At 38.9% G+C, this 12063-nt stretch overlaps 1 protein-coding gene across 1 annotated transcript in view; it reads left to right on the plus strand.

Moving 5' to 3' along the window:
• The window catches only part of ALMS1 (Alstrom syndrome 1), a gene marked incomplete at both ends in the record, with an annotated part of 53821 nt that overhangs the window by 19398 nt on the left and 22360 nt on the right, over window positions 1–12063 (plus strand). The window contains 3 exons of the mRNA XM_009703838.1: window positions 943–2172; window positions 2816–2946; window positions 10719–11979. Coding sequence (XP_009702140.1) covers window positions 943–2172; window positions 2816–2946; window positions 10719–11979 — 2622 coding nt within the window. The remainder of the gene's footprint in view (window positions 1–942; window positions 2173–2815; window positions 2947–10718; window positions 11980–12063) is intronic.

The following is a 12063-nucleotide window of genomic DNA, read 5'->3' on the forward strand; positions in this document are numbered from 1 at the left end:
GGCTCTTCACAACAAGTACTTGTCTAACCCTTTGAATATCTGTGACTTCAAGGATCCTGCACTGACCTGTTTTTCTGACCAGAAGTGATTAAATACATCTCTTCTTATGCCTGTTGGGCTTGCTTCTTATCTTTTTATTATTTTTTCCTTCTTTAAGCATTGTGAGAGACTTGGCAATGGAAACAGCTTGGCAATTGGTAATAATAACATCTCTCCTCAACAGAGATGTTATTCAACTGGACTCTGGGCTACTTAATGTACTTGAAAATATCAGGGTTGGGCCATGAAACAAAATTGTATTTGAAACAAACAAAATAGCTGTTGGCAGGCGTACGTGAGAGCTGGCTCTTCACTGTTGTGTGTACATGCCAGCATGGATTTAAGAACAGCATTTGCACTTAAGTTTGGCTTTTTTTTTTTTTAAAAAAGCAATTAGATGTTATATATCCAGATGCTCAAAGTGCATCTTGTCTGCTTTTGGACCTTTCTAACCAGTAGTGGGAAACAAGCTTATCTATAGTGTGTCCTTTGCCTTCTTCCAAAAGGATATTTTGGAAATACCGCCCCACAGCCCTCCTCTTTCTTGCAGGGATACTTTTATAATCCTAGTGTTCATTTGGACATTCAAGCACCACTATGTCATTTATCTAAGAACATTTATTTAAAATCTAGTCTAAACATTTATTTAAAAGCAAGTTATTTAAGTCCAGTTCTGTAGTTTCTTTGATGTTTATCCAAAATGGTCCAAGAGATTTCTTTCAGTAGACAATTCTCATGGAAGTCTTTGTTCAAGTCTCATTCTAAAAACAATTTCCTAAATGTTTTCCAATATTTGAATTCTTCCCTCCCTTTGCAAGCCCTCTAGTACAAGAAAAAGTAGTCTTTGCTGATGCAGCTGTTTTCTGGAGCCCCAAACTTAATGAATCTTTTGTTTCTTTGTAGGTAAATTGCTGTCAGCAGTTGAAATTACACAAAGATGTTTAAACTCCAGCACTTCCACTCTCAATATGTCTATACCAATGAATTCAGAAGTTGGCTCTGATATTCTGTCACCCTGTGAACTCTCTCCCCGCTTCTCAAGATCTTTTGGAGACGAACCAGTGAGTCAGTGCAGTATGTCATGTCACCAGCTGGAGATAACTGCTCCGCTTTCCACACGATGGGCGGCAGAGAGTTCAGCTGTCTCCAAACCAGCTGAACCAAACCAGCAGCTGCAGACTGTTTCACCTGACTGCCATTCTGACAGAGTCCGTCCCATGGTTGTTGCAAAAAGTGTTCAGGATCTGCTAGCTAAAAATGACTCAAAAGATGTGAATAGCAGCCTGCAGAGATGGACTGCCAGTTCTTTGGCTGGAGTTAAAAATGAAATGGAAGTTGACACAGGATCACAAACTTCACGTGTAGGTAGGGAGAGCAGTAAGGGTCAAGAAAGTGATTCTTTGATTGAATCTAGTGCTTTGCAAGAAATACATAAGCTTTTGGCAGAGGATATAACTGGCAGGTTGGGCAATCCTGTCTTTTCCACTGCCTCTTCTAGAGAAACTGGGGAGTGTTCCCCAGTCCTAAGTAGAAAGGAAAGTGACCCTGAAGAGTCCAGGTTAGTGAAAGGCAGCGTCCCTCAGTTTCAGAAGATACTGTCATGGGATGAGACTACGACCCAAAGAAGCATGCAAGAAGAGGGGTTAGAAATAAGTCCTCTGAGTTACAACACATGCAATTTAAGATGGGAAGGTTCTTTTGATGTCAGTTTGCGCAATAGTGAAGAGGTAACGAAGGAAATGATCAAAGAGTTTAGGACAGGAAAATCTGTAGGAAGGGCTGAGCCAGAAGGCTGTAGTAGTGTAACTACAGACAGAAATCAGCCTGGTTTTGTGGGTCTTGCACAAAGCACTGGAAGCAGTGAAGTCAACACTGAAAGAACTTCAGAGTTGAAGAATCCTTCCTCCTCGGAGCCTCTAGGCAGTGTCACTGATGTCGCAGGAGGCTTCCAGAGCATGTTGTCTAAAGCTAGTGTAGCCAGAAACAAGGCAGGAGGCGTGCAAGAGAGCGATGACAGTAGCAGTGGAGATTCACTAGCTGCCCGTGTCAAAAACTTTCTGAGAAATGGATCACCTGTGATACATTCAACACAAATTCTGAAGAGGACAGAGGAAGAGGAGAGGAAAGCACGAGGTAATAAAATGTCTCAATTGTGTTTTATCAAGTGTTATGTGAGAATGGCAAATCTTGATTTAGGTATATGTTTAAGGGGTTGCTTTGAAATGACTTTGAAATGAAGGGGTATTGATGTAAGAGGACCTGAGTCTGTTCACCTGATTTTAAAGGTGTTTGTATTATATTATTAATGGTAAACTTTAATGGGACAGGGCTTAAATGATAACTGTTTTTTAGTCATCTTACGTAGTATGATAGAATGGGATAGAATTGGACTTTTCCAGTTTGAATACTTTCTTTTGCCTAACATTGGTGTGAGAAAGTATTTTGTCCACATGGCTATTAAACATGCGCTAAGTTAAGAATTTAGGAAGGGATTATGTGAAAGGGTGTCAACCTGAGTCTGAGACTGTAAAGATGACAGAACCAGGCAATGGGTCCTGGATCCATCTTTCCAAAGAAATGTTCAAAGGATCCATATTAAATTGTATTCCTGGTCAGTCCATGAGCTCTGGTATTTGATGGTGGTCTTTGTTCCCTCGGTCGTGGTAACTAGAAATTCACAGCAAAGTTTTTTATTTTAAGTTGTGAAACTGTTATCATACATGATGTGAGAAAATGAAAAGGGAACTGCTTTCTGTTTTATCTTCTGTGTGTGTAGCATGGGTGAAGCTAAAACTGGCCAGCCGATCTCAGGAACCTGTGTCAGAGTTGAATGAAGAGGACCAACAAAGAATAGAGGAAATAAAGGCAGAGCTGCTTCTGAGTGCCAAGAAATCTGCACTAGCCAAGGTACAAAACAGACAAACCAGCTGCTCCGGAAAAAATTTTTGAAGCGGGGGATAAGTGCTGCTGTCTTGCTTGTGATCTTAAAATGGTGAATTATATTCCTGCAATATTTTTGAAGATTGGTGGCTAGACAGGGAGAAGGGCATGCAAACTAATGAGAGCTCTGTTCAGTGGAGATGCTTCTTTTGGCTTAGACAGTTCCTACCTATGTTTGCGGACCAGCCGCAGGACCTGGCAGTATTTGTTGTGTTACTTCCTCTGTGTTCTGACATATTTACAAAGGAGTGTGATATTTATTTTTGAAAGGATGCTTCAGGGAAGAAGGGAGTAAATTGTTCCTCCTTTATGTTGACTGTATCAAAGGTAATGGGCTTCAAGTGCGAGGAAGAGTCTTATTAGAAAAGAAACTCCTTAACGGTGAGGGTGATGAGAGGAAGATTATGGCGTGTTAATCACTGTATGTTTTTAAGAAAAGCTTGGGCATGTACTGGTAAAGAATAATCTAAATGTAGTTAATACTGATTTGGGGCAGGGATATAGACTAGATGAGCTTTCAGTCTCTTACAGCTCTATTTTTCTGTGAAAACTGGACATTGAATTGTTGTCATTTTTTGCATATCTCCTTTGGAACATTTCTAGTTCATGTATTAAGATATAGTATATCCGAATTGAAATTTGTCTAAGCAGGAGTATATTACCTTCAGTTTGACTTTAAATATCCATTTTCAGCAGTCATCTGGTGTCCAGTATAATTATGTCAGGATTTCTAGGGGCTGTCCGTGTGTCCCAAGATAGGGCAATATTCATAGAGAGTATTTTGATTAAAAGAACAGACTGGAAAAATGCAGAGATGCTTTGTATAACATGAGTAGTGGATGGACAATGTATTCGTGTGTGTGGGACAGAGAACCCTGCGTTGGTGGAGGAGATAATTAGGCAGAGCTAAACGTTGGGGCAGTTTCTGAGAAAAATGTAGAAAATTTGCATTTGACAATACAGTCATAATCTGTCTTTAATCTGGTGTTTCAGACAAATGCCGTTAGCTTTAGCAATATCTTCCTTTTTTTTTTTCTTTTTTTTTTTTTTTCTGTAGGCTGCCTGCCTCCCAAGAAAAGCAATAGGGTTTGGTTGGTTTGTTTTTTTTTTTTTTTAATTAAAAGCCTTGTGTCAGCAAGAATGAAAAGTAGTGTTTTGAGAGTAGTCCATGTTTGTGTTTATAGTTTCTTGGGCATGAGCAGTGTTAGTAATAGAGACATCAGCTTCCAAAAACTATCAGACCAAACATAAGTAATCTTTGTAATCTTTGACTGGGGAGACAGGAGAAAAAAAAAAAAATTTTAACAATTTTTTTTTATTTTTAGAAATTTAGACAATTCTTAAAAAAGAAAAACAAAACACAAATACATTTTTGCTCCAATCTACTTATCAAAAACCAGAGACCTTGAAGCGTGTGTTGTTTTTTTTTTTTTCCCAACTTCTGGATTTTGTTAGATCACAATTTTGTCCCTAACATTAATTTATTACAGACTGGAACCAAGTATTTCGCCTTTGTGTGATTCAGTGTCAGCTATGAATTGTTTTATCCCAATTTAGAGTAAGAAAAAATTAATCACAGTTTTGCAAACCAAGATTCCAAGAAATTGCTTTAGGTCAACCACAACACTTTCTGCTTTGATCTTGAAAGTATTTTTGCTCTACAGTGGCTTTAACTTGAGATGAAAAATGGTTTTGAATTTATGGAACGAAGGTGGCTGGGTTTTTTCGTTATACTCAAGATAAATGTATTTTTCCCTCCGAGCAAAACAATATGTCACTGAAAAATACAGATTGTTGGAAACTATTTAACTGAAAAAAATGCAGCCAGTTTTGTTGCTGACAAAATAATCTACTGTAATGGAAAGCGTTCTGTAAAATACCTGTTGAATTTGTAGAGCAAAGCTGGCCATGCGCTGACTTAAAAACAACAGAACAAAGATTACAAAAAGATATTTTTCCTTCCACTAAACTTTAAAGACTGAGAAAGATAAACTGTTCCTAGCACTCAAGCAAGCGATTCTTTCATCAGACTGTCATCTTTATTTAGTGCTTCTGATGCAGGCTTGTGATGATTGTTCTTTTTGGAAAGTTTAGACTCTGCCTCTCGTTTTTATAGGTGACAACTCAAGAAATATAATGTACCACTGTGATATTTTATTGTTTCCCGCAGGAAGCGTGTGAAGCTTGTCTATAAAAAACAGAAAATGTATCGAAGGAGCAGGACAGCTTCGGAGAGTTCTTCTCAGTGATCTTTTAATTGTAAAGATTGTTCCATCTTTTGAGATAGTCAAGTATCTGTTTGATAGCTGTTTGTCACTGGTGATGTGTTAACAGACGCTCTAAAAAAGAAGCATCATAATGATTTCTCAAGTTCTAGCTGAGCAGAGTGTTTAAGGAGGTGACTGGGACATATGCACAGAGATGGGCTCCAAACGTGTACTCAAGTGCTCAGCTGAAGAGTGGCCCAAAAAGGGAATCTTCAGTATGAAAATTTAGTTTTGAAGACGTATCCCTGATAGCTAGCAATGCTCTTGAGTGTAACTCAGAATTGTATTTTCTTTACTTTCTTTTCTGTAAAATTCACAAACCTTGTGTAGTGAACCTGTTTTCCGTACACTTCATTTGTGGAGTCTTCCTGTCGATTTTATAGCTCTTCCATTACACAAGGGGAGAAATATTCTACTCAGACTGTTACACTTTTCTAATAAACACTAAAGCTTGGCAGAAATGCTTAGGAATAGATGGCAAACATGGAACTCTTAACATAGAGGTTTTCATCCTGAATTTCATACTGGCTCAATTTCATACTGACTCTTCCTAAAGGTCTTAATTGGCCGTTCATGGAAAGAGAAGGTGCGGTGCATTGGGCTTCTTTACAAGGAAAAGGAGACAAAGGCTGCGGATTTATTAACTGCAAATGCTTTGTAAAGGAGCCTAAGAAATGTGACATTTCAGATTGTCCAGAGATGGGTCTTGTGAAACTTAGGGTAAACTGATGGCGCTGTCCTGTAAACTTGTTTGTGATGAAGGGAGGCAGAGAGTTGCCAAGGCATTCCTATAGATCAGTTACTGTTTGATAAATAATTCCACATCTGTGGCCGTGCTGGTGTGGCTGTAGAGATCTGGTTTTTGCCTGAGCAGGTAAGTTGGTGGTAGAATACTTACTCTTTTGATAGGCTTGAGGAGTTGAACCCTGGGATGGGTGATGCTTTTCAGTCGCGAAGAGCCATGAACAACATGATGTTTGTTGGGATTTTTAGGAAAAACGTATGTGTCAATCCTAGGCTCTAGAAATTGGAATCCAGAATCCTGTCACTGTTCTTCCACTGAAATTGTTAGGGTCTTTCCAGATAACAAGAATTTCAAGAATAATGGGGAAAAGCCAAGGACTTGTAGGTGGTCTTCTGTTCCAGGAGCATTCTCTTTCAAATTCAACCTTCTTCTTGTGTCGTTTGTACAAGTACATTTGTTTTGGTCCCCCAGTTGAGATTGAGGGGTTTTGAGATGCTGTTAGATGTAAGTACAGTTTCAGAATATTAAACCTAAGAATTTTCCTTCTAAATTGAAGACCACCTGTATTTTTGTGGATGCCAAATAGCTTCCTCTTCACTTACAAAGGGGAAATGCTCTTAAGTATGCTGTATTCTTCCACTATAGGCTGTATTTTTCCACTCCTTGTACTTTCTCACTTTTGCAGGAAGTTCACTGAGTTGTAGCTATAAATTTGCACTGCTATCTCTTGTGGATCATATGCCATACAGATCGTTTTTGGAAAGATGACACATAACAAGCACAATAAAACATGTGAAAGGCTTGGGAAGAGGAGTTTATAGCAACTTCTGTGCTTGCTTTCAGTAGTAGGAGTTACTGTGTATTACTTCAGACCGTTGAACTGGTACATGGTTTAGGGAAGAGATTGTCTCAGGAGCACCCCTGTACCCTGGTACAAGACTGCTCTGTGTCCTTGTGTTGTTCTACAGTCCCTTCTTGTCCCTCTTGGCTATAGGAAATACAGGAAGACAAATCAACTAGTGTACTTGCTTAGAATAGATAAGGCCACAGAAGAGTACTGCTTTTGAATAATAATCCAGACCTTGCTGAAATAGTTTACTGCTAATGACATCTAGGAAGTAGAAAGGATGGAAAATCTGTTGTGGAATACTTGTTTATACTTTGTGATTTAAACCAAAAATGTTTTTGACTGACTTTTTTTATTTCCAAATTCCAACTAGCTGCTGAGGATGTAATCATCCAGGGACCTGTGTTGCACTTTATTAATGAAATAGACTCTGCTATTTCCATAGTTGTTCTAATCAGTAGGAAAAAGAAATATAGCCTAGATTTTTTTTTATTTTTTAAAAATAAGCTTATCTGGCCTGTCTCCATGGCAGTACATTTATCTCAGATTTGCTCTCTGCACCTCAATGGAAGTATTGTAATTTTTGATGACACTTAAATTAAGGAAGTGCAAATACTGATAAATGAATGAAATTATGTCCACACTTAAGAAATTCTCTCTAAGGAAGGCTGGTGGCCTATAGTTTCACATCCACTAACATGAGCTCTAAAGAGTTGGATGTAAGGTTTGGATGCTGATGAAATAATTTGTCTTTTGTCTTGTACACTTCCAGTGTTCCCTAACCATGATACTGCCTCTGATGCTAAACTGACCCCTCAAAAAGAATTGGGGTGAAATGATGTAAGAGGGAGCTGCTTTCTAGCATGTTGTGTGAAGTGTGGTGTGGTATTTTGTGTCAGGAATGGGACTAACTATATGATACCTGTTTTACTTGGTGCATATCTAAATGAGGGGAATCTCAGTGTGTAGGTAAATGTTCATTTCTCTAGAATCGATACAACTACTTCCAAAGGTTAGTGTTTTGGTTGTTTTGTTATTGCCCCTTGTTGGAGGTGCCGTGTTAACAGATCAGGTGAGTAGTTGTCTTAATTTGCTTCAAGGCAAAATCTCTTGCAGTTTTTTGTTCAACACTGACAGTAATAAAGTACTGTGAATGGTAACTTTAAAGTTTTCCCAGTTGTACTTGCAAGGCTTTCTCTTTGTGCTCTTAGAGTAACAGGTTTTCTGCATGCATCTTGGGAGTGTGATGTTTTATTCACTTGTTTGTAGTGTGATCTTTAATCTAGAGGTATTTGCATTTCTTTTCTTCCAAACTACTCTTCACCAGTCAGGGAAGTTGCTGCAAAGATCAACTGTCAGGCATTTGGGAGCTTCTACTGTAATGAGAAAAGTCTTGGAAAGAAAGGTCCTTTCCATCCCTACCTCCTGATTCCCTCCACATGCACAGGGAGTTGCAGAAAGTAGGGAAATGAGGATGAGGAGCTAGTCGGAGAGGGAGGATCACGTTTTCTTTGTCTTGTTGATCGCAGTAAATCTCTGCAGACAATGAATGCACCTTGTTTGTATCTGCTGTTTGTAATGAGTTGAAAGAAGAATTTGGAATATCCAAACTTCATTGATCATTTAGATGCATTTATTTCTGCTTTGCTTCCAAGTAGCCTTTTGCTGAACCCTTCGTACCTTTTATCTGTGTGGTTTATTTAGTGCTTTGTCTGCAAAAGGTGTGTCGAGAAATGAGGTTACATTTTGAGATGCCAGAAGAAGGTGTAGGTTCCTTAGCGAGCAGGCACTGTAGCCCTGGGAATTTTCTGCAGTGTCAGTAATCTGCCTCATTAATAGGCAGCTGAAAGGCAACACCATCTGATGAGTATGCCTAGAGAGTAGAGTGTGGATTTTTTTTTTTTAAATCTGATTCTGCTGAGGAGCTATAGTATGTATTGCTTTAATTTTCTTTGCCTGGTATGATAAATTGCTGTTGATTGTTGCTGTTAGGACTTTTCTTTTCGATGGTGAAATGGGACTTGAGGTACAGGAGAAGATGAAGCAATGAGGACTGAAAGTGGGAATGGTTAGTAAAATCAGGCAAAGAAACCAGGACAGAAGTTAGTACTAATGTAAATTATTAGTTTCAGTTTCCTAAATGACCACAGGCAGGTAATTTAGGACAAAATACATGCCAAAGATGCCTGAATACGTGTAGTCAAATAGCAGAGACCTAAATATAGTGGCTCTGATACTGAGGGGCGATACAGATGTTGGACAATTTGCATGATCAGACAAAGGTGTAAATGTAACTTATTTTAAAAAAGATTTTATGAGCAAAAACAACTGACAGTGAACTTCCTTGGTTTTGGTGGCTTTAGTGTCTTATCTGTTGCTAGATATACCTTCTCTTTTTTGCAGCATTGCCACCAGTGTTCTAAACAAAAAATCAGTATTTGTGGCAAACATATCTGTTTTGATGAGAGAATGAAAATGATCTGCACCTGAGAATTGGAAAGTTTTTACAAGTTATCATTTACCTTAAAGAGTAGATCAAAGCTCTGATTATTTTCAGTCATTTTTTTAATTATTGTCAGCAGTGGGCTGTGACCATAGAAATAAAAAGGTTTATTACAGCTCTTGTCTGAGAGGGAAATTGGCATACTCGTTTTAGGGGAAAAAGAGAAATACCAGTTATGGAAAATTAAAGCTTTTCTAATTAAATATTTTCTCATACTTTGTAACAAACAGCTTTCTTTTCTTCCCACTTGTTTGCATGTAACTGAGTTCCCTTAATTTTAGTTCCACTTCATAAACGCTGGAGTCAAAACAACTCAAGTGCAAAGGAAATATCAAGTTCTGTTTCGTATAGTGATAATTATGGCATAGCAAAATGTCAGATGCAGAAGTATCCCCGTAACCCTAAAACGTCACGTAACGTAGTGCTTTTATAACGTGGAATTTGTTTGGACTCTGGTCCAAACCAGAAGAGTTTTAGTGTGTGTCTGCTACCCAGTTTCTTGGAGGTTGCCAGAACTTAACATTACATACTCAGTCAAGGTTTGAGTACATATAACTGGAAGTAAACATGGGTTTCTGCATTGTTTTGTTTTTCCATGGAGCTACGAAGGGATGCCTTTCATCTGTAATTTATGGATCACAAGTAGTGAAGTTGTATCCAAGATCTCAGTCCTTCGAGGTTTTCAAAACTTGATGGGACAAGGCCCTGAGCAACCTGTTCCGTTGTTGAATTTAGCCCTACTTTGAGCAAGAGGTCAGACCTAGAGACTTCCAGAGGTCTCTTCCAACCCAAGTGTTTCTGTGATTTTGTGTGGTTAATTGGCTATCTTTCTAATTAAAATTATCACTGAAATCACAAAGATTTAGCAATGTGTGTGTGTCTAAATCCCTTTGAACTTAGATAGTGAATTTAGATAGTGGATATTCATTCAAAAGATAGTCGTTATTCCTAGTATGTGATGAACTGGGTTTATGACAAATATCCAGCTGTGTGTGAGGCCGACTGACGGAAAGGAAGAAAGTTTAATTCTTGTTTTTCAGTGAGTGGTGTGATGTTGAAGAGGTATTTGCAACTTAGCCTGTTTAACAGAGTTGCAACTTTATAGTTCACAAAACTAAAGGGTTCTGTTATAGATGTCACTGCTGCTGTTTGTTATAGCATCAAAACCATGTTGGCTAATTAGCTGACACTTAAAATGAGACAAATTTTTAATTAGTTCCATTAACAGATTAGTTCCACAGAAAGCATGTGCTCATTCATGGTGACAGGTTCTTGGTTATTGGCCGCACTAGTCTTTCTTTGAATTCTGCAATCCAGATTTTGGTGAGGGCGGGAAGTTATCCACATAACCTCTGTGAATTCTTCTGTGTTTTTCAGGATCCATGGGTCTGTGATTTGGAAGCTGCTTCCAAGTACAGCCATAATCAGGAACAGGACACAGAGCATTTCAAAGCTCCAAGTGACAAAAGATTTCAAGCTGACAAACACACACAAGCCATCGGGACTAAGGAGCTTTTAGAGTCAAGCTTTCGACAAGCTGTGCCATCATATAGAGCTGATCCTTCCGATCGTTGCCTGATGAAGGATATTCCGTTTAAATCTTTGAGTACCATTCAAACACCTGTTTCCAACCAGCGTCAAATAGTTGCAACTAGTCATTCTGATGCCGTTATTGAACGTCATTCACCATTGCAGAAGGAATGTGCAATGAGATCTGCAGCTGCTTCCAATACACAAACAGAAGTCCACTTACCAGCTCAAAAGAAGCTGTCTATGGAGAAGTGTTCTGAGGATATGGCTAAGCAAATTACTTCTATCACCTTTTCATCCCGGAAACGTTTGCAGTCACCATTGACTTCCATGGCACTCAGCAGTAGCCTTACTAGAGATGATCTTGATGGGATAAAGCCTTTGGAGGTTGACTCTGCTGAGGAACAGAGCTGTGACAAACAACGCTGGGAAAGATCTAAGACCTGTCCTCCCAGTTCAACGCTTGCTGGCTCACTGTCTAATGAGATTGCTTATACTGCTGAAAAAAACAGGTTTCGTCATGTCTTTGCTGACAGTAACAGAGTTGGAGCTTATCAAGAAACAGACTCTTTGTCAGATCAAGATTCTGTAAGCATCCATGCTGTTAAAAGACAGACCCTTAGTGCAAAAAATTCTGATGTTCTACCTCAAGATGTAACTGAATTGGGCAGGCATTGTGCCAGACTCGTGGGGCTTGACTGCGATACAAGATTCAGTCAAGAAATGAATAGATTTAATGAACCTCGTTCTATAAGCTCTTACCAGCAGGAGAAAAGCAGCCCACCCGGCCACGTCCAGTTGTTTGAGAACTTAGAAGATGCAAGTCCAGCTGCACAAACTGATTTACTGAAGGGCCCTATTAAGTTGTTGGCAGAAGAGAAGGAAAGTCCTTCCAATGAAGTACCTCTCATTCAGAAAGAGGTTGTGAGAGAGGAAATCAATACGTCTCATCATTCATCTACAGATGGGATTTTATGCGGCACGTCTGTATCTGCTTCATCACCAACTAAGAAAGCACTGTCTTGTGTCCACATAAGTCTTTCCCCAAAGTGTAATAAGTCAGAGCTGCATAGTGATGTGAATGCTGAAAATGAGATGAGATCGTGGGGTAAACCTGAAGTTAATACTCAACCAGGATCTTCAAAAACTCCAGAAATTTTAATAGAAACTGTTTCTAAATTATCACCTGCTG

The sequence above is a fragment of the Cariama cristata genome, unplaced genomic scaffold (genome assembly GCF_000690535.1).
Source record: "Cariama cristata isolate BGI_N322 unplaced genomic scaffold, ASM69053v1 scaffold6497, whole genome shotgun sequence".
NCBI lineage: Eukaryota > Metazoa > Chordata > Aves > Cariamiformes > Cariamidae > Cariama > Cariama cristata.